This window comes from Quercus robur, chromosome 6, assembly GCF_932294415.1.
Source record: "Quercus robur chromosome 6, dhQueRobu3.1, whole genome shotgun sequence".
NCBI classification, from domain to species: Eukaryota; Viridiplantae; Streptophyta; class Magnoliopsida; order Fagales; family Fagaceae; genus Quercus; species Quercus robur.
This window is the reverse complement of record NC_065539.1, coordinates 31,910,588-31,932,887: the sequence shown is the minus strand read 5'-3', so window position 1 is coordinate 31,932,887 and position 22,300 is coordinate 31,910,588. Positions and strand designations below refer to the sequence as shown.

Below are 22,300 nucleotides of genomic sequence, written 5' to 3'. Positions count from 1 at the left end.
AGCTTGTATTCAATGCATTAATTGCACATTTGCACTAGACACGTTAGAAAATGAACACATGTCAGTATTCCAATGTGTCTAGTGCACTAATGCACTGGACAAAAGCCATGTCCTTTTCGATCGTGTAAAGTTTTTTATTTTTATTTTTTGAGAATCGATCGTGTAAAGTTGGGTTAACTATCACTGGTTATGAAGGGATTATACTTGTCACGCTGTCACTGATATTCATTAGGCTATATGCACAGCCCGTAGTTATGAACAATATGGTAGCCGGTAGGTAAATAATATTTCTTTTAAAAAGAAAATTATTATAAAAATAAGTTTAAGGAATCATTTACATGGGTGAATGAAATTCATTTCCAAAGCAACTTAATTTGCCCTTGCAAAATACTGGGATCATAATCTTAAAATTCCTTTAAATAACCAGAAGCTCAAAATTTAGTCAATAGAAGACAACATTTGTAAAAAAATTGGCTGACACTACCCATTCCTTCCATCAGTAACCAAAAATAGACACGTACAAGTAAGAAAAAGAAAATCTATTGTACATTTGTCATGGTACACCTAGCACATAAAGTTTGCTTATATTCTGAAATCCAACCAGTCAAAAAGAGAGAGGGAGAGAGCCTAATGTATTTTACTGTTTTGAATTTTCATATCAGATTCTTTTTTTTTTTTAATAGAGTTTGAATTTATGGCATCCACTGTTGTGCTCTTTATCGTCAAACCAAGCCACCGACCGATTTTTGTTGTAAGTAGGGATTGAACCCCAAATCTCCTATTCAACCATCAAATTTTATCAGTTGAGATAACTGAACTCACAAATTTTCATATCAGATTCTAATCCTTCGTATATCCTGACCAACTTATATTATATCTGAACACCTCCACCTGAGGTAGTGGCAGTATCATCTGGAGGACTAATTGATATCCAAAGCAAAGACACTGTAATTGAAACCAGCCCTGCCCACACGTATACAATTGTGGGCACTCTTCCTCTCCTCCCCATCAAACCTTTGGCAAATGGGTACATGTGAGCCAACACCCAGAAGCTAAAGAACAATCCTCCCATCAGTTTACTCCATTGTGGTATCACACTGTATAATGTCCTGGAGAATCCAATAACAACAGCAACCAGGTTGACTACCATGATTGTTAATGGCATCATGAATAGACTTGTCCACTTCACAATGTAAAGATCAGCATATATGTCATCTTCATCTTCACCACCAGACTTTGAGGTTAATGTGAAAGAGATTTCAATACCGGCTATAACTTTTAGGAGACCCTGAAGCACAGCAGCAAGGTGAGCACTTGTGCCACCAATGACCCAAAATTGTTCATTTCTCCACCATTCCTCAAGGCCTATACCAGACCACTTGACTTCCAGGAGGGAGATGAGAGTGAGAGTAACAGTGATGGTAAGGAGATAGACAAGGAACGAGATGTTTAGGCTTTGAACAATGAAATTTCCTGTGAAGAGAGAAAGCGCGGGAAGGAAGCAATATACAACTAAGAAGAAGGAAGTGAAGGGGTAGATACCAACATTGAGGTATGCAATGCGTTGTAGGAACTTGAGGCGTTTGCTTCCAAGAAATGCATTGTTCCGAGAGAAGAAGATTTCAACAGAACCAGTGGCCCATCGAAGGACTTGGTGCAGTCGATCAGTGAGATTAATAGGTGCTGTGCCATGGAAAGCATCACGCTTTGTGACGCAATACACAGATCGCCACCCACGGTTGTGCATTCTGTAGCCAGTTACCACATCCTCTGTCACTGATCCATAAATCCAACCTATCCTGTCACCCCATTCAGTCTTGTCCTCATACCTGCGTTTGCATTTAGACAATTAGTTACTAACCATTTAGACATTGATGAATCTTGTCTTCTACAGCCATCATGTTCTCTATCTCAAATTTGTTACTTCTTTTGATGAGTTTGGTTCTTGAAAATGTCTGTATTGTTATCCAATGTTTTCCTTATTTTTTCATCTGAAACATCTTTCAAGTAACATTATAATCAATTTTTTCTAAGCAACCAAATGCGTTTTCACAACTGCTAACATGACTGTTGTAATTGCTGCATTTAACAAGAGTGGCATCAGTGATGGACCTAGGTGAAAGTGATGTTGCTATAATCACACATACCAATAGTTGTGAAAAAAAAAATTGTGAAAAATAATGTTGTGATCCTAACATTATGAAGCCAGAATCTTAAATAAAACTATGTGAAACTTGATTTTATGTGCCACTTAAGTCTATGGCGCAGGAACAGTGTTAGGTTCGGGAAGATTAGATTGATAGCCACACTAAATGTTTTGAAAACAATATAATGCAAAGAAATTGAAATGAGTGAGGAATTACCAGCAAGAGATGACAGAAATTGCCTCAGCAACAGTGGGCGCATCCAGTGGTGCGCGGGGCAGGAGCAGTGCCCCTGGAGGCCTACCATTTTTAATAGAAATGTGATCAGCAAGTGGTCTTCCTTGGTACTCTGCAATAGCTATGGACTCCGTGAGCACAGTGGAATTCCCAAACTTCCTTGGCAAGTTCAAGTCAGGGTGTGATGTTAGGGGCTGTGTGTCTAAGTCCTCTTCCTGATCAGATTGCAATGACTGCATTGCAGAAATATTGGGAGCTGGGGATTTTAATTGCCCAAACATGCCTGAGTACTCGTTTGCTCTAGGTGGGTGGAAACCGTAGAGTGCATATCGCCGGAACATGCAGCCGGTTCCCACGTATACCGGGCCCTGAAGACCATCTAGAGCTCGCATATTTCCTTTTATGCAAAATGGGAATTTTGAATTATGAGGGGAACAAAAAAGCAAGGAATAGCACACAACACTAACCGAATAATAACTCTAGAATTAAAAAATTTTCGCAATTGCTGAGATAGTAGTTGCTAATGGTAGATAAAAGAAAATGGCGTCAATGATAGATCTTGATAATAATCAGTAAATATTTGTCAACTCAATTATTATGAAAATTATTGTGAAAATTGTAATGATTATAACATTACTTATAATAGAATCGTAGATGCTCAAATAGTATCAAATGAGTCTAATCCTTTAATATTTTAAGGAATTACAAATGGCATGGATGTTTGACTGGTTTTAACTGTCACCCAAAATGTAGTGCCTATCCTTTAATATTTTAAGGAATTACAAATGGCATGGATGTTTGACTGGTTTTAACTGTCACCCAAAATGTAGTGCCTAGTTTCCATGAAGTTCATACTTAATGCACATACATGGTGAGTTTTTCCTTTTGAAACTAAAAAAAATATGAAGTCGCATTTAGTGAATAAAGTTGCTGCTTCTATGGGCTTGAAATAAGTAATTGATACGCAGTTTTAACCTTAATTTATTTTTGAGGTGAAACTTAAAAATATAGAGTAACAAAAAATTAAAGATAATTTGGATGCAAATAAATTGCAAATATTACCATCGAAAAAGACAGTGTTATGATTTGCATATCGGTCAGATGGATCAATCCCTTCAAATCTCTGGGGGAACTGTATGTAGCATATCCTGTCACCTCCACGGTCCATCATGAAGCACATCCCTTCCCTCAGAGCTTGAGAATTATAGATATAATGATCACAATCCAAATTGAGTATGAATGGACCATTGGACAGTATTGCTGAAGCTCGAACCAAGGCATTCATGGCACCGGCTTTCTTGTTGTGGTCATATCCTGGCCGCTTCTCTCTTGAGACATATGCAAACATTGGTAGCCGAATGTCCACCCCAGTGAAGTCCAATTTTTTCTCGTCTGAATGACCCATCACTGTTTCATTTTCTGGAACCTTACTCATCACCTGCATTGTCATAAATTACACAATTTCAGTAATCAGCATTCAGCTAGGAACTAATTTAGACTTGAGGACTTAAGAAAAATATTGGAAATGCTTATTAGAAAAAATAAGAAAGAATATAAAGTAAGAAAACCAAAGCATGTTTAGAAGAGGATAACAATGCACAAAGACAAAGTGATTCTAACATTTGAAACAAATTCAAAGCTTCAATTAAACTTGTAGTCATAGATAACATTTGTGAGTTAACTTGGGATTCATGTTAAGAATAGGATAATAATGCATAAAATGAAACAGATTAAACAATTACAAAGCTTCATCTGCACTTGTAGATATTAATATAATAAATATTTGTGAGTAATTGGGATTTATAAAAACAAGTCTAAGGAGTATTTTTCTGCAACTATTGATATGATTGGTTGTGATTAGTACATGATAAAAGTAGTGTCTGCGGTGATTGTAGTGTTACTCTAATCATACCTTGACAACTTAACATATCCTAAAAGAACTTGTTAAAAAGGATGGTGTTGAATATATACAAGGAGCTAGCAATTATTGAGTGATCACCTGTAAAATTCCAGCATGGTCTCCCTTTGAATGATCAGCCGTAGGATTGAGCCAGGTCCCCGGCCAGTGAGTGCCATCGGCCATCCACGTAGACTTGGTGAAACTAATGGGGTCCAGTGGCAACACACCTCCATTTTTCTCACGGGCAAGCTTCTTCTCCTTCATTTCCTCCTTTGAGTTATACGTTTCACTCCTCTTACGTATAGCTTCAGGGAGACCATTTATCCTAACCTTAAACTCATCGTACTCTCTCTTGATCCAACGCCGATCCTTGACGAAATCAGGACGCTTCTTGTTCTTCGTGGGATCAGTTTTGCTGCTAAAGTAACTATCTGGATTCCTAGGCTCAATGTTGTGTTTGCGGCAAAAGGGCACCCAAACCTGTACATTAACAAATGGTAGTTGCACATTTATAGAAATATACAATTGTGTTGTATAATTTGATCATTCAAACATGAATAAATCTTAATTTGCATTATTTTTTGGGCTAGAAAGATGTAAATATAATGTCATTATGTTGAATTAACAAAGAATGAAAAAATGAAAATGATCTTTGCTTGAATTTTGCTAAAATGCTTGCCAAATTCATAAGAAGGAAAATGCTCCTTCCATGAAAATCCCTTTCACGAATTTCAGGAAAAAAGAGGGGGGGCTCTTTATATAACTTAACAATGGTTTGTTTGAAGGTTCTTCCAAAAGAAACAATGATATTAAAGAATAAAATTTTCATTTGTATTTTTTTTTTTTTTTTTTTTGGGTTTTAGCAAAGACAGTTAAAAATGATCACAATTATTTCCTTCATAAATGTGTTTAAACAAGTATCAAATGATTAATTTCTTTTTTTTTAAACAATTAAGTTTTTGAGATAATAGTTAATTTATATGATATCAGAATAGATGGTCTTAAGTTCAAAAAAGGAAGACATTGGATGAAGATAGTAAGTAACAAAACCTCGGCAAATTGAACAGCCTCGGCCATGGCCTCGAATGTGAGTATGGCGCCACCATCATCTGAAATATAGCATGAAAGCTTCTCGACCGGGTAGTCCACAGCAAGAATGGAGAGAATGGTATTGGCTGTGACAAGAGGAGGTTCCTTCTCAGGATCGGCAGTGGAGACAAAGATGTCAATACCAGGGAGGTCAGAGCGGCCATGAGGGTTGGATGGGGAGGACTGCTCAAACTTGTCACGGAGGGCAGCAAGGTCAGTGGCTCGGTTGATGGGGTTGATCTTGGGAAGAATGTCTAAGAGCCATGAGAAGGCGAACCAACACTCGCACACAATGGACATACCCCATAGCCACATTGCATCTCGATTGGGGTTTTGGATACGCCATGTGAGGAACAAAGTTAGAACTACTACTCGGATCAGCACTAGTAACCTGTTCAAAGAGAAAAACTTCTGTAATTTTATACAATTAAAAAAAGTCTTATGTAATGTTTCACAACAGGAGTCATCGTATATGATTTGAAAGTTTGAAGAAAAAAGTATTTCATTGATGTACACTTGAGCTAATTTTTGAAAGAATGGAAATGAAGTTGGAGTTGAGATATTCGCGGTTGCACATGTACGTATCAGTCATTCTTGTGCCATTGCTTTCTATGAGCTGAGCAGATAATATGGAGACTTGGTATAACTTTAGGGCTAATGTGATTAACTCTAAATTAGACATTTTCTTGTTCATTGATTTTTAGTTACATTTTGCTTATTGCATGCTAATAAAAAATTTAACAATAGAACCATTCAAAAGTCTTAACCTTTAATGTAGGGATACAATTAAAATCAAATTTATAATTGATTCTTTCACATCAATTATATTAAAGCATAACATACAAAATATAAAGAAAACTTATTTATTTTATATACGATCGATGCGAGTAAGTTTAGGAATAAGAAATAAGAAGAGTGGTTCGATGATGATTCATTAATAACAAAAGACACTTTTAGAAAAAAGGAAGTGTATTTGTGAGTGTTTTATGGTTACCTGTGTCTGTGTGAAAGATTTTATGGCCACTAGTTGCAAGAGTTACTTTTAGATAAAGAGAAATGTTAGATTGAGAGATGGAAACAAAATTTTGAGAATTCTGAACTTGTTTTCTATTGTATCAGCCCTCTGGCTCAGCTAACTTTCTGCCAATTAGTTAAGTTCGTTAAGGTTGAGCTCTCAGGTTTCTCCGTACAAGAAACATATCAGACACAGTCAAATATTACAATTTATATAAAACCCACTTCCCATTTTGTTTCTCCCCGCAGTTTGATTGGCTAATAAAGCTCATGCAACTCATATAAATAATGAAAATTTTCTAATTATTTTTGTTACAAGAATGACATATATGAACATATTAATCTTATTCTTACCCACCAAAAGAAAAAGAATATATATATATATACCTGTAAGGACTAAGAATAGCGGTTGGAATCTTAACCTTCCTAGTGAGTGGCTTCCATGGCTTGTCCAAAAAATCAGACATACTCATACCAGTTTCGGAGCCATAATCATCGTCCTCGGCTGACCAAAACGCATTACCAATGCCATACTTCCCTTTTGTCTCGAACAACCAGCGGTTGTGATCGAAGTCCCCAGTTTGGGTCCTCAATAACATTGATTTGTTGTTGGAAGATTTCATCACTGACACCCTCCTGTCCATCTTTGCAGCTCCGGTGGCGGTGGCATTACCACCGCCTTCCTCATCTCCGGTCCTCCGCCTTTGGGGGCCACCATCTGGCTTGGTTTCTGAATCTGCACCGGGCTGGTTGTCTGGTGTTGGTGGCATCATCACCGTGTAATTGATGTAGTCATTTGGCCCTGCAAACTCGCCTGACATGTCCAAGTCATCGTCCCGGGACAAGCTCACAACACGGCCGCTTGATGTGCGTCGAGCAAATTTGATGCCCTGATTAGGCGGCCGGCTTGCCGTTGATGATGATGATGATGATGATTTTTTTGGTGACCCTGATGAAGTTGCCATCTACCTTGATGTTTTTTTTTTTCTATGTGATATATATGTCTTCTTTAGAAATCTATATCATATACTACATTCATTCAAGATTGATCGATGTTCTTCATGAATATTTTTTTTTTTATCTGTAATTTGAAAATCCGGAGATTGATCATAAATTTTAATGTGGACACAAAGAGGGTGTAGAAATGGAAATCTTATAAAATTTTGTGGAGTTGCATGCAGAATGGAATTGGAAGGAGGCAAATAAAGTTGAGTAGTTTAATGGTTTTGAAGTTGAATCTATTTTTAGCCTTACTGCAACGGATGTCACTCCCTCTTTTCAAGCTTGGCCTCTCTCTTCACTCTTCAGTTAGGTTCTTGGTTCACGGTTTATTTGGTACCAACTTAAATATTGGAATATTATAAGTAGTATTTAACAACCCATCCTCTTCCAACAATTTAACAAATTTCAGGAAAAAACAAACCAACCTAAATGTTGCTCCTTTGATATATATATATATATATATATATATATATATTTGGACTTTAGAGTTCTTCTAACTAACTCGACAAATAGGATTCAAAGAGACTTTAAAAATTTTGGTACAAATATGTTATTGTGGGGCCCAACAATTTTTGGGCCAGCTCCATTTATTCGTTGGAGTCCAAAGGCCCAAGCCGAGGAAGGTTATGGCCCAGGCACGATAATGCAAGTACAAAATAGCATGGGGATACAGCCGAGAACGATTCAGTCCTCGACCTGTCCGAAGTCTCCTCGGAGGAAAGGGAAAAAATGGTATAGAAACAACTTGGGAAAAAATCTAAAATATCTGTACCAATAGAAAGGGGTATGCTGGAAAGTGTAACGACCGGGGAAAGCTGCCCTTACTGCCATTCAATACTCTGCACCTGACAGAGCCATACTCTCCAGCTTTTTCAACCACCCTCAACCACTCCGGGTATGGGCTGATGGGACAAGTATCAGTCTTGGAATGTCGATCCTACACGTGGATGAAGGATAAAAAAACACAGGCTAGTATAAAAGGAAAAGTAAGTAACTCATAGAAGAGGCTGGGAAAAATGGCTAAAAACCAGAGCCTCCTAGCCCGCCTCCAGGAGAAAGACTCCAGGGGCGAAGACGACTTAATCATGTACGGATATCACGAAAAACCCACCGCCTGGTGACCAAGGCCTAGCCTTTCAAACCCATGCTCTACAAATGATATTGTTTGGGCCTTTTTACGAGCGAGCCCAACACTGTTGTGGTTTGTTACGAATTGTGTCCTTACAATTGGCGCCGTCTGTGGGAAAGGCTTGTGTGTTGGCATAGGCGGTAGGTCGAGAGAGTTCATTTGTCATTTCTAACAGCTGGTTATAGAGTTCTAGTGTAAAGTTCCGCTAGGGGATTCTTGACTAGGGGCTACGCTTGGTAGCGTCAATCGCCTGGATGGTTCTAGGGGCTTGGTCGAGGAGCTAATTCCCCTAGAGCCAAGGTCCCATGCCAAGGTATTGTATGGTCCTCGGACTCAAACCTACGGAGAAACCAACTACTTGGATGAGAAAACTGAGTTTTGGACAGAACCAAGGTATTGTATGGTCCTCGGACTCAAACCTACGGGGAAACCAACTACTTGGATGAGAAAATTGAGTTTTGGACAGAACCAAGGTATTGTATGGTCCTCGGACTCAAACCTACGGGGAAACCAACTACTTGGATGAGAAAACTGAGTTTTGGACAAAACCAAGGTATTGTATGGTCCTCGGACTCAAACCTACGGGGAAACCAACTACTTGGATGAGAAAACTGAGTTTTGGACAGAACCAAGGTATTGTATGGTCCTCGGACTCAAACCTACAGGGAAACCAACTACTTGGATGAAAAAACTGAGTTTTGGACACAACCGAGGTATTGTATGGTCCTCGGACTCAAACCTATGGGGAAACCAACTACTTAGATGAGAAAACTGAGTTTTGGACAGAACCAAGATATTGTATGGTCCTCGGACTCAAACTTATGGAAAAATCAACTACTTAGATGAGCTCAAACCTATGGTAAGGTCAGCTACTTAATAAAGATTCTAAGTTGCTCATCCTCAGCTCAAATACTATAAAAGGTTAAAGCTATTAAAGTTGTTAGGAGGATGATAAAACACCTTATTACTCAGCAACCTGGAGGGGCTGTTCATTTCCGGGTTATATGTCTTCGGATGATTACCTCCTACACCGCACATAGCATTCAGTTGTTATCTTGGCTATTTTGGGGTAAGTGTTGTTTTCACAGGTCGGCAGTGTTGTGCCAAGCAACTTTGATTAAATTCATGATAATAACTTTTCCTTAGCAAAAGTTTTTGACCCTAAGTGTCATTAGTTCAAGTCTACATTATTGTGCTGAACAGCACTCGTAAAGTCCATAACAGCGCCTTTTTCCTTGATAAGGGATTTCAGCCCTAAGTCTTGTGCTCTAAGGTCGGTGGTGTTGTGCCAGGCCGACTCAATAAGCTCATCATAATGTCCTTTCTTTTTCTTCCTAATAGGGGTTTCAGCCCTAAGTATCACTTGTTCGATTCAGTATGATTAAGTCGGATAATTTCTATAAACACAAAACAAGATCTTTTTATGAACTAGGATTTCGGTCCTAGACGTCGGTCAAAGTGTAAAAATAAAAAGAATTTACAAGATTGTATATCTATTCACGGCGTAATCATTTCGGAAATAAAGAGATAGAACATATGAAATAAAGCAATAACAATTTTTATTAATATAAAGAGGTATTACAACGTACAAATAAGGGCTTAAACAAGCCTATACAGAAGGTGAATTACAAAAATAATAAAAGAAAAACAACAACAATATAACAAGTAAACAGTCCGATGTCCTTTTCTCTCGTCTTCAAAGTCCTTCCGAACTCTGCCCCAGTAGCGCCCATATTGAGAGGAGGACCTTCTTCAGAAGAAGATGGAGGAGATGAAGAGAAAGAAGGAGGAGAAGAAGAGGGAGGAGATGAAAGGAAAGAAGGAGGAGAAGAAGAGGAAGAAGGAAAAGCGCCAGGATGGATCTGGCGGTGGAAAGAAGAAGAAAGAGAGGTAAAAGGAGGTACCAGTGAACGAAGAAAGGAAGAAGCGGGGGCACTTAGTCCCTACGTCAGTCCTGACTCCTAACACACTGGTGCCATGTTAGCTATGCTCATGAGAGAGCGGCTGGTACTGATAATGGGTGTCCTCGGCTCAGTCACGCCGAAAGTTTGACGTGACGAGTCCCTGCTTCGAATTTTGGCTGAAAGGAAGGTGAGAAAGATCTTGAGTCTCCGTCATCCTTGCCCTGACCGAGCCATTTCGAGCTTTATTAGAACATGGTGTTTTTGGGAGGGGTATGGTTCCTTCATTACTTATTATTATGGCGAACGTATCACAATTTAATGTATAACTAGCGGGTAAAGTAAACTCTAGAGGAGGCTAAGGATTTCAGATCTCAGAAAGATAAAAAGGGTCTCTATACAAGAGCAATAGCCTCCTACTTTTCTTCTTATATGAAGGGCAAAACGGAAGGTATTTAATTTATCCAGATTTCCAAGAGAATTTGTAAAACGAGGATGTACCTGTTCCACTTCCCCACATCATCAAACAAACCATCGAATTTAAGTAGTCTCGTAAATAGAAGTCATTAAAGGCGCGTTTCGGATAATTAAACGGCGAGAACGCGTCAGGAGTAAATTCAAAAGAATGTCTCGTAGACCGGTACATTTCCTGGGCAGATGGAGAACCGCCAACATTAATGAAAGGATGAATTACCAAAACCCTCCTCTCCAACCAAGAGGTCAGACAGCAGGGTTTTGAGGGGCTATTGTAGGGCCGAACAATTTTTGGGCCAACTCCATTTATTCGTTGGAACCCAAAGGCCCAAGCCGAGGAAGGTTATGGCCCAGGCACGGTAATGCAAGTACAAAATAGCATGGGGATACAGCCGAGGACGATTCAGTCCTCAGCCTGTCCGAAGTCTCCTCGGAAGAAAGGGCAAAAATGGTATAGAAACAACTTAGGAAAAAATCTAAAATATCTGTACCAATAGAAAGGGGTATGCTGGAAAGTGTAACAACCGGAGAAAGCTGCCCTTACTGCCATTCAATACTCTGCACCTGACAGAGCCATACTCTCCAGTTTTTTCAACCACCCCCAACCACTCCGGGTATGGGCTGATGGGACAAGTATCAGTCTTGGAATGTCGATCCTACACGTGGACGAAGGATAAAAAAACACAGGCTAGTATAAAAGGAAAAGTAAGTAACTCATAGAAGAGGCTGGGAAAAATGGCCAAAAACCAGAGCCTCCCAGCCCGCCTCCAGGAGAAAGACTCCAGGGGCGAAGACGACTTAATCATGTACGGATATCACGAAAAACCCACCGCCTGGTGACCAAGGCCTAACCTTTCAAACCCATGCTCTACAAATGATATTGTTTAGGCTTTTTTACGAGCGAGCCTAACACTGTTGTGGTTCGTTACGAATCGTGTCCTTACAGTTATCAATTATAATAAAAAACAATTCTAACATTCTTTTCCTGTATAGTCAAAATCTATCAATTGCATTCTTTATCGGTGCTTAGTAAATTTTTGTAATAATTTTACATTTTCCTATAATAAAATCTCCCAACATTTTTGTAATAAATTAAAACCTGGCTCATCACAAGTCACGATAAAATAAAATATAATAATTATATAAAAAAAAAAAATTACATCACAACTCAAAATACACCTGTTATGAACAATATTGTTAGATTTTCTTTCTTTCATAGACATTTGGATGCATCCCATCAAAATCACCAACTGGCACTTTAATTTATAAAGAAAAATACTAAATATACTATACGTTTTATTATATAAAACATTGTTAATTAGTGAATTTAAATTATTTCTTTCTCTCAAAAAAAAAAAAAATTTATTCCTTTCTAATTGATGACACTTAAATTTTCAAAACCAACTCATATATGAATCATTACTCAAAGAATGACAACTCAGGTAGTTTTCGCTTTTCACCAGTTACGAGTTAGGACTACAATGTGTTGTTTTCAGTGTAGACCATTCCACAGCGCTTTACATTTACTGAGAAATTCCTGGTTGGCTTTCTGGGTTTTATTTTATTTTATTTTTTTCTTGGAAAAATGCATATTTTTTAATTGTTTATTATAAAATGTCTCGATGAAATGGCCCGTAGACAAAACCAAGGTGTAACAGCAGATCTCATGGGATTCGTCCAAAAAATTATGAAAAAGTGGGTAGCAATTTGTCATATATATATATTAGAGAGAGAGAGAGAGAGAGAGAATGATTGTGATATATATAAAAATCAGCTTCACTCATCTGAAACTCTCAACTCTCATCAACAACTCCTCATTTCACAAAAAGGCTAATCTAAATTGTGTGAGTGCAAATTACAATGGCGAATTCCAATACCAAGGCTCAGAGAAGAGTTCTGCTACTATGCGGTGACTACGTGGAAGATTATGAGGCATCAATCTCTCTATCTGTTTTTTATTTTTTTGGTTATTGGGTATGATTAATTTCTTATTATATAACTCTTAATTTTTTTTATGGTTGCAGGCAATGGTTCCATTTCAAGCATTGCTGGCATTTGGAGTGTCGGTTGATGCCGTTTGCCCAGGCAAGAAATCTGGTGATATTTGCCGCACTGCTATTCATCAGGCCTCTGCTCATCAGGTCTCTCTCTCTCTCTCCCTTTGTATTATTTAATTTTTGGGTTCTTTTTCTATGAGATTTTTGCATATACAAATTTCGGCTTTGTTGTGCTCTGCTAACTATGTACTCTTTTGTATTTGTATTTATAACCATAAACCAATTCATTTCTCCAAAAAAAAAAAAAAATCTTAGTTAATAACTTTATTGTCAGCAGTTAGCTAATTTCAGCTGACATTAGCAAGTGTGGAGAAAAGATGGTTTGGTCATGTGGAGAAGAGAGTGATTAATGCACCAATATGAAATAATGAGTTGATTCAAATTGAGAGAACTAAAAAAGGTAGAGAAGACCTAAAATACATCAATAGAAGTAGTAGTAAGAAAGGCATGTGAATCATGGGACTTCAAGTAGAATAGAAGGATGAAAAGAATACATGTGACTGACATTAACTAGTCTGTTGAGGATTCATAATTGACCCCAAATTTTGATACTAGGGCTTGGTTTATATTGTTGTTGTTAGGGTTAGATATGTCATTTACAGATTTCATCGGTTATCCAATTATTTCATATACATTGTGCGTAATGTTTTAGAAAATAACTCTTTAACATTTGACACTCATATATATGCTGCTAATAAAACTATTTGCACTAATTATACAATGTTACGGTCAAAGATTAATGGGTTTGATTAATTCCAACATTCTTCAAGACTTCAGAATTAAAACATACTGACTCCTGGCCTGGATTTAATTAACTCAACAACAAGCAAGCCTTAGTCCCAAAATTTAAAGGTTGGCAATGGATCATATATAGACTAGTCAAGGTCAGCCACATGTATTTCAGACACTTACTGAAAGAGATAGAGAGAGAGACTCTTTGCCTGGGTTTGACAAAAGTACAATTTTAATGTATACGAGTTATTGAGAGTTAAAGAGCAATGATCTATTTCTTCTATATGTAATACTATATATGCTTGAGTATGGTACTTTCTTTGTAAGTTAGTTAATATGTGATCTTATCACTTTCTTGTTGAGTTAAACAATATAGTTTTCATTTCCTATTTTCCTTCTTTCTAATCTTTATCTTTTTCTTGTCTCTATTGGCTGCAGACTTACTCTGAGTCGCGTGGTCACAATTTCACACTCAATGCAACATTTGATGAAATTGAATTTACAAAATATGATGGCTTGGTGATTTCCGGAGGACGGGCTCCAGAATATCTTGCTATGAATTCAGCTGTTTTAGACTTGGTCGGCAACTTTTCCAACTCTGGGAAACCAATTGCCTCTATCTGCCATGGGCAATTGATCTTGGCAGCTGCAGGATCAGTTAAAGGTCGGAAGTGCACTGCTTACCCTACCGTGGGACCTGTTCTTGTTGCTGCAGGTGCTCATTGGGTAGAACCTGAAACCATGTCAGCATGTGTTGTTGATGGCAATGTCATTACTGCAGCTACATATGAAGGGCATCCCAAGTTCATCCAGCATTTTGTGAAGGCACTAGGAGGCACCATAACTGGCTCAGATAAGAGGATATTGTTTCTTTGTGGGGTAGGTTGCAACTTCCTGATCAGGAAGTTGAGTATGTTCAACTTAGAAATAGCAGATCAGGAAAATCATTACTTAGCCTTGACCCACTGGGGTTATTGATATCTCTTTTTTAATTTCACAGACAAGAATATGCTAATGCCAATGTGTTCTACCTCTGTAATTCAAAATAAAGTCAATTAGCACCTAGGAAGCCCGGTTACAGGTATAGGTACGGATATGACACGATGAAACAACATTTTTTGAAAAATTAGCCCTTATTATCCCTTACAGCACAGGTACAACACCCCAAATGAAGTATCCATACTTTCTAGATTCTAATTGACTTAATAATGAATTACAGAGGTAGAACACATGTTATACAAATAAGAAAATGAGCAAAATGATTAACTGTGCACCAAAACCCTTGATTGTGTGCATACACTAGCATATGTGATGTGTATGAAGATATATTTTTATTTCTACATATAAAATTGGGAACTCAAAGGAATACTGAAGGTCATCAACCTCTTGTTGCATACTTCTGCATAGAAGGAAAAGAGTTCCAGACTTTAGGCAACTATTTTCATATACCTTGCGTATAAGAAGACAATTATTAGTAAGGTGTCCATTCTTCATTGATCCAACCTGCAATTTTGGTGTCTTCAACAAATAGTGAAGTCCTTTAAGAAGTCTTAATTACAAAAGTGACCTACACTTTACATACATATACATATTTGATGTTACATTCTTAATTTACAAGATGCATCCTGATATTTAAATGAAAAGCTTTTGCCTAACAGGCTCTTAACTATACACATTTTGAAGGCTGGGCCAGTATGGTTGTCAATCTTATATTATTTTATCATGCCACATTTTTGTTCATATAATTGTTTCTCAATAAAAATAAGTTAAGTCATTGTTCTTTTTTTCTCCTATTTGCAGGATTACATGGAAGATTATGAGGTAACTGTCCCTTTTCAGTCCCTTCAAGCCTTAGGATGCCATGTTGATGCAGTTTGTCCAAAGAAGAAGGCTGGTGATGCCTGCCCAACTGCTGTCCATGATTTTGAAGGTGACCAGACTTATAGTGAGAAGCCAGGCCATAATTTCACTATAACTGCTAGCTTTGAAGGTTTAAACACCTCAAGTTATGATGGTCTTGTAATCCCTGGAGGTCGAGCTCCAGAATATTTGGCATTGAATGAGTCAGTCATTGCCTTGGTGAAGGAATTTATGGAGATCAAGAAGCCAGTTGCATCCATCTGCCATGGGCAGCAGATTTTATCTGCTGCTAACGTTCTTAAGGTAGTTTTTGTTGAGAACTTGACATTATCCTTTAAGAAGGAACTCCATACTATTATAATAATTTCATTTTGTATATATCTCAACTACTTCATTATTTTGAGGGCATGCTATACATTTGTTACAAGAAAATCTCATTAGATCAGATATAGCGTCATAAGTAGTCATAAACCCTGTGGATTGTGGAAATTAAGATTCATTTTTTCTACACTAATTTAATTGGTAGCATGGCTATGAAATGTTATATTTGTGCTCTTGTACATTGATGCAGCCATGGAAAAACAGATTTAGTCGTTGTTTGTACTTTTATCTCAATTTTAGTAATGCAATGTTTCTGTGGTGTCGGGCTCTTGTAGGATGTAGATGGAGGCAGGGCTTGTGGTTTAATAAATTGTCTCATGAGTAGTACAGGGTTAAATTAATTTTTTATTTCATAAATAATGGTTAGTTTTGTAAAGAGGAACAGATGTGTTATTTTTCTTCAATTCCTACGAGCTGAGGGTATTTTGATAATTGATTCAAGTCTAGAACTTTTTATAAGAGTTTCTAAGCAAGGTGTGCAATGATTGTGTGGCTAGAGAATAAGTATTTTCTTTGAAAGCCTAAGATCAAGGCAAAGATCAAGTGGTAATAAATTAATTCATCATTATTTTATTTTAAGCTTTATTTGAGTTTTTTTTAGAGTCAAGGGTCATTTTGTAATTTGTAATTGTTGTTTGTGTTTCATAGTTGTGAGCCTTGGATTCTATTTTATTAGTAAGTCTAATTTATTTTATGGGTTTTTATATGTCAACTTTAGTCTTATTCAATTAGGAGTTTGTTTACTAGTTAAAGTGGAGTTAAGTCCTATTAGGAAAAGTTAAGACCTAGAGATATAAAGGTGTGTCACTCACTCAATTAAAGAGAGAGTTAGTTAATGGATAAATTGTGTGTTTTAAGTGTTGAAGCATGTTGGCCAAAGTTTAAGGGATTTTTTTTTTTTTTTTTGTTATAGGTAAGTCTAATTTAGATTATGGGCTTTTAAATGTGGAATTTTGGACCACTTACGGTAGTAGTTTTCTTACTAATCAAAGTAGGAGTTCTATTGCTATTAGAAAGTGTTAAAGCTAGAATGCTTATAAGTTTGTCATTCTACTCAAATAAGGAGAGATTTGACTGATCGAAAAATTGAGAGTTTTGAGCATTTCAACACATTGGTGTTAGCATGTTCTCTCTCTTTCTTTTTCACTCTCTCACTCACTCTCTCTCTTTCTATCTTTTCTGTTCTTCTTTGGCATTCTGTCACTATTTATGTTAATGTCCACATACATTGTTTTTTCTATTTTATACCGTTACTATTCACAACTTGTGGATCGATTCGATCTCTTTATCTTCTCACCTCTTTTGCAACCTTGAATTAGATATTTTCCCTTCCCTACCAAAACCTAGTCATTCTTTAACCATAACCCTTCTTTCTAAAGTTATAAACCCTATATCCAAATATTCTCCTAACTCTAAGCATACCACAAACATATGTAGTCAAATTCCCCAATCTATTCTCCCTCGGTCTTTTATTGCCTTACAAAATTTTTATTTTACTAGTGAAATTAGAAGTCCTAGTTTTAGAACATTGCTGGGGTCATTTTTGTTACCTTGCCATGCATTGAGTTTTGATTGGTTTGGCTTTCAGATCCAGGTTCAAGTTGGGGATGTGGTGGGTACTAGCAAAACACCAGCCTAGAGACGTGAAATTTCATAAAGAGTTGAGTTGTTCTGGTTTTATGACTTTTGAAGCAATTTTATCAGTCAGACCTCATCCGGATGGTTCCTTTACGGGAAACACAGCCCCCTGGACTTGCTTAATTTGTGAAATTGTAAAATCAGCATTGGATTGTGATGGGCCTAGAATCTATGGAGATTTTGAGGCTGTTTTGGTTTTATGTAGATTGTAGTAGTTTGATTAGCTCTATCCCATCTGGTTCCTTTCTTTAAAGGAAGCACAGCCTCCAGGACTTGCTAAATTAGAGAGAATGGGTATGGGAGATTTTTAAGTAAAAATGAATGTAAAAGTTCCTTTGAATAGGAACGTTGGCTTTTCCCTGAGCCCAGTGTCCCTTTTTATGTCCAGCCCTCTCTCTTGCTGCCCTTTTGTATTTTAGCCACACACACAAAAAAAAAAAAAAAGGCACCACAAAGTTAGCTTGTAAGATAGTTTAGCTCTTAGGAGTTGGTTTCCAGGTGTTGAGCAGTGGAATGTTGCTTGATTCCAGCCTTGGACAGTAGGTTCTGTAGAATTTGCAGGCTGTTCAGCATAATTGGCAATGCGACAGATCTGGTCCTATAACAATTGAGGTTATCCGGTAAATCTAGCTTGGTTTGGTTTGTTTCTCTAAAGAAAATGATGCCTCCTGGAACTGCTAAATGTAAGAGATTACAAAAATAAGCAGTGGTTGAGATCAGGTTGGCATTTATGGAGATTCTGAGTTTGGCGTGTGAAAGAATTCACTAGATACAAAAAGTTCTACCATGTGTTTGGCTTTATGCACATTGGTCTATACCTGGGTTTGGTGGATTTTGCAATATCCTAAGCCCATTTGCAAAGTTTTCCATTAAACCCAAGATAGATGAGAAAAATCCTTTTTTGTCCTCCAATCCACGACTCCCAAATTTTCCCTTAGAAAAAAATACACATGGGCTTGGTCTATGTGTATGAGATTTGTATATTTTTTGAAATAATCATTTTGATAGGCCCATAGATTTGAAAAGAGTGTCATCAATAAAGATCAAGGAAGAGGTCTAAGAGTCTAAAAATGTGCTCCATGTAGTCACTACACCAAGGAATTCAGGTTGATTGGTGGAATAATGAGTGTTTTGAGTATTGAAGCACGTTGTGTTTTAATATTGTTGATATCACTGCTTATGCTACCCCTAAACAGCAACGAAATTCCCCCTCTTCTTCTCTCTTGGCAAACCCAAATCAAACCTGGATTCAATCTAAAAACCCAAAAGCCTTCTGTCTCCATAGCAAATGCCAAGATCATAACTTCTCCTATCCTAATGGCCATCACAAACATGTGGACAGATTACCCCTAATCTGTCCCATGTTGTATCAGTTGCAATGGCAAAATAATCGACACTCTTCATAAGTGATGAACTAATTAATTGGCTATAAAATTTATTTTTCTACTTAGGTGGGATAAGAGGGCAGTTAGCAGTGGAGGTGGATATTGGGTTTTTATTGTCCCATTGTTATTCCTTTTAATGTGGAAAACATTTCCATTTGTGCTTTAAGAGGTGTCTATGGACTCAATGGAGATAGAGGAAGATGTTATCTGTGGGACTTTTTGTCAGTTTTAGTAATGTGGAAAACATTTCCATTTGAGCTTTAAGAGGTGTCTATGGACTAAATGGAGATAGAGGAAGATGTTATCTGTGGGACTTCTGGTCAGTTTTAGTAATAGATGTGGGGAGGCTTGGGTATTGGAAGGGATTTTGATGTGGTGAGAGTCTCTTGTACTAGATTGAGCTTTGGTAGGTTCTCTTCAGCTATGACTGGAGTTTTCAGATTTTATTTTTAGGCATGAGTTGCTGGACTTTCCCTTAGAGGGGTTGTTTTACCTGAACAAATATTCAGGAGTCTTATTTTGTCTAAAATTAATAGATTTGTAGTGTCTGTGGGTTTAAATGCAGTGCAGAGTTTACTTCCCAGGCTGGTTTCATTTTGCTGTCCCATTCTTTCAGATAGAGGTGGACAGTGGAGCGGTAAGGGTCCACTTGGATTTAAATACTTGTTGGTTAGGGAGAATGAATCTGCTGTCAGAATACATTTTTGAAATCTACTTTTCCAAAAAAATTCTCTTAGAGAGAGGTGGACTTTGGATGTTTATATGGTCTGGCAATGTTTTGGTTTTGTGCCATGGGGAGATGGGACTATACTTCTCCTCTGTTATAATATCTGGTGTACAATTTCATCAATGCATATCTAAAATTTGTTTGCTCAACTGCATATTTGTCCTCAATCATGAAGGACGATGCTTGGGTGCCTAGCTGTGGGTTGGTTAGGTGGGAAACATTATTGGTGTCTTGAGAATCAAAAGTATTGGGCAGGATTAGAAATTAAAGCCGGTGGATTTTTTTTTGTTTGGTGGGGTGCCTGGGATCTTTGGCTCTGTTGAAGAGAAAAATAGCTACCTAGGAATGGAAGGTTTGTGCTTAAATCTTTTAGACAATGTTGAGAGGAGAAAAAGAGAGAAGGAAAGAGGGGATGGGGGGTTGATCCTGTGGGGTTTTTCAAAGGGTTTCAAATCTGTGTTCCCATGGAAAAACTATGATGCCAGAGGTGCTTTGTAAGGTAGCCTTCTTTACCTGGATTGTTGCTTTCCACAATATCCTTATTGTTGATAACCTTTTCAAGAGATTAAATAATTCTTGATTGGTATTATGTGTACAAGAGCAGTGTTTTCTTTGGGGATGAAATTTGAAGATAAATTAATTGGACCTCAATTTGCTATGTTGTTATGTTTCTAGGGAGATATTCAATAGTATTTTCCTTGTTTGGAATCTGGTGCATATGTCCAAAGAGTAAGTGAGATGCTACCTCATTGGAAAGAGGAAATTTGAGCGCAAAGGGTGCTAGATACCTTACATGGCTGATGAATTTCTAAGTAAGAAAGATGGAATTACTTAATTGTCAAAACTACATTCAAAATTCCTCCCAAAAACCATTCGTTGGATCTCATCTCATTCACAACTGTGTCCAGCATATTGAAATTATTCTTTACCATTCCTACATGTGGAATGCGATCCCTTTATGTTTAATGTGGTGCATGTGGAAGGAACAAAACTCTAGGACGTTAGGAGTTGAGAGACATTGGTGCTTCAATTGAGTCACCTTTTATTTTTGAGATCTCTATTCAAATGGCAAAAGGATATCAGGAATCTTGCTTGTTATTACTTTTATTGTTTCTTTAGATATTTGTAATTTTAGATGTTAATTATTAGGTGGGGCTCTTGTATACTCCCCTTTTCTTTTAAGTAGGGTTTCCCCATTTTCCTTTTAATAAAATTTTATTTCTAGTACAAAAATTATTCTTTATCATGTTGTTACATTTTCTTGGAAACCCACTGAAACCTGTTGGTGTTTACCACATTGTTGCAAGATGATTTTATTTTATTTTATTTTTTTCCCAGAGTATATATTATTGGAATTCTATGATTAGTAGTACATCACGTTTTAGTTTTTGTACTGGTGACTTCTCGCTTGTCCATCTCTTAACTTCAGGGAAAAGATAAGGTTAACAGAAAAATGGGATATAATGTTTATTCCAGTTTTGTCATATGCCCCTCTGCTGCATAAATTGGCAATATATCTTGGTGCTTTTTGTTCAGCATGTTGTCTCTACCATGTCACACAAAAAAAAAAATGTCGAATTCTTGAATACTACTATCTTTACATCTGAACTTTTTTGTTCATGGTCATAAAATAGGGGAGAAAATGTACTGCATATCCAGCCGTGAAGCTTAATGTGGTCCTGTCAGGCGCTACATGGTTGGAACCTGATCCAATAGATCGTTGCTTCACTGATGGAAATCTAGTAACTGGAGCTGCATGGCCAGGGCATCCAGAGTTCATTTCCCAGTTCATGGCGTTGCTTGGTGTGCAAGTATCATTCTAGTCTATTGGCTTAATTTACTTATTATTCCAACATAAATAAAGAATATTGTTCAGGTTATCACTTGTCACTGTGCCATCCCATCCGCTTTGCCTGCATGATGAAATGTTTCTAAATAACAATTAATATGTATGTTTTAGTTAATACGACTTTATGGTATTTGCGAGAGGACGATGTACATTCTAATTTCTAAGTCTCTTCCTGTTCCTGTTCCTGTTATGTACCTTCTTTGCTATTTCAGTTCTACGTGGACTTCTGGGATCAATCAATACGGTGCTAGATCATCTGGCTTTGATCTTCATTTTAAGGGAAAGCCACCTATCTCTAACTTTCCAACAGATAGGGGTGACAAGTGGATGAGTTGAGTCATAAATTGGTTGGGTGTGTAATTATTCATTTATCCATTTATGATCCATTTATATATAAATTAATTATCTATAACCAACTTAACCCATTCAATTAGTAACTCTACCCATTTAATCCAATATAATCCAAATACCTCTAAAACTACTTAAATACTCTCTTGATCTTCAAAATTACCAAAATACCCTTAAATACCTAAAATGACACAAATACCTTTACACTTCCAAAATTACCAATATTTGTAGAGTGAAGCTCCCTCCTAATTTAAGTATATGCGTGTAAAACTCCCTCCTAAAGATATTGAATCCCAACTCTTCCCTCCATACCCCACAAGCACTTATATTTATAGAGTGACTATCGCACTAAAAATGTGGAATGGTTATCTAATATTTTTTTAATTGCAAAATGATTATTATGATATGTCTACATTTGGAACTAACCGTTTGA

The 22,300-nt window shown here is 37.2% G+C and overlaps 2 protein-coding genes across 2 annotated transcripts; one reads left to right on the top strand and one right to left on the bottom strand.

Annotated features, from left to right (window-relative positions):
* Positions 1 to 489: 489 nt before the first annotated feature.
* Positions 490 to 7,349, bottom strand: LOC126688443 (cellulose synthase-like protein D1). Its single transcript, XM_050383141.1, has 6 exons — positions 6,772 to 7,349; positions 5,332 to 5,761; positions 4,381 to 4,761; positions 3,444 to 3,819; positions 2,364 to 2,778; positions 490 to 1,829 (listed from the first exon to the last, which is right to left on the bottom strand). The coding sequence occupies exons 1-6, from the start codon at positions 7,347 to 7,349 to the stop codon at positions 872 to 874; spliced, it is 3,138 nt and encodes a 1,045-aa protein (XP_050239098.1). The 3' UTR covers positions 490 to 871.
* Positions 7,350 to 12,613: 5,264 nt separating this feature from the next.
* Positions 12,614 to 21,704, top strand: LOC126688442 (protein DJ-1 homolog D). The gene is made up of 5 exons (XM_050383140.1): positions 12,614 to 12,822; positions 12,915 to 13,031; positions 14,118 to 14,558; positions 15,480 to 15,842; positions 21,305 to 21,704. Exons 1-5 carry the CDS (start codon positions 12,751 to 12,753, stop codon positions 21,491 to 21,493), a joined length of 1,182 nt encoding a protein of 393 aa, XP_050239097.1. The 5' UTR covers positions 12,614 to 12,750; the 3' UTR covers positions 21,494 to 21,704.
* Positions 21,705 to 22,300: the final 596 nt, after the last annotated feature.

Bases quoted from the DNA above. Each gene is read 5' to 3' on its own strand.
- LOC126688443 (XM_050383141.1), bottom strand. From the start codon at position 7,349: ATGGCAACTTCATCAGGGTCACCAAAAAAATCATCATCATCATCATCA. The intron at 2,779-3,443 runs GTAATATTTGCA...TTTGCATAAAAG, and splicing joins TAACACTGTCTTTTTCGATG to GAAATATGCGAGCTCTAGAT. The intron at 1,830-2,363 runs GTAATTCCTCAC...ATGCAAACGCAG, and splicing joins ATTTCTGTCATCTCTTGCTG to GTATGAGGACAAGACTGAAT.
- LOC126688442 (XM_050383140.1), top strand. From the start codon at position 12,751: ATGGCGAATTCCAATACCAAGGCTCAGAGAAGAGTTCTGCTACTATGC. The intron at 13,032-14,117 runs GTCTCTCTCTCT...TATTGGCTGCAG, and splicing joins ATCAGGCCTCTGCTCATCAG to ACTTACTCTGAGTCGCGTGG. The intron at 14,559-15,479 runs GTAGGTTGCAAC...TCCTATTTGCAG, and splicing joins GGATATTGTTTCTTTGTGGG to GATTACATGGAAGATTATGA.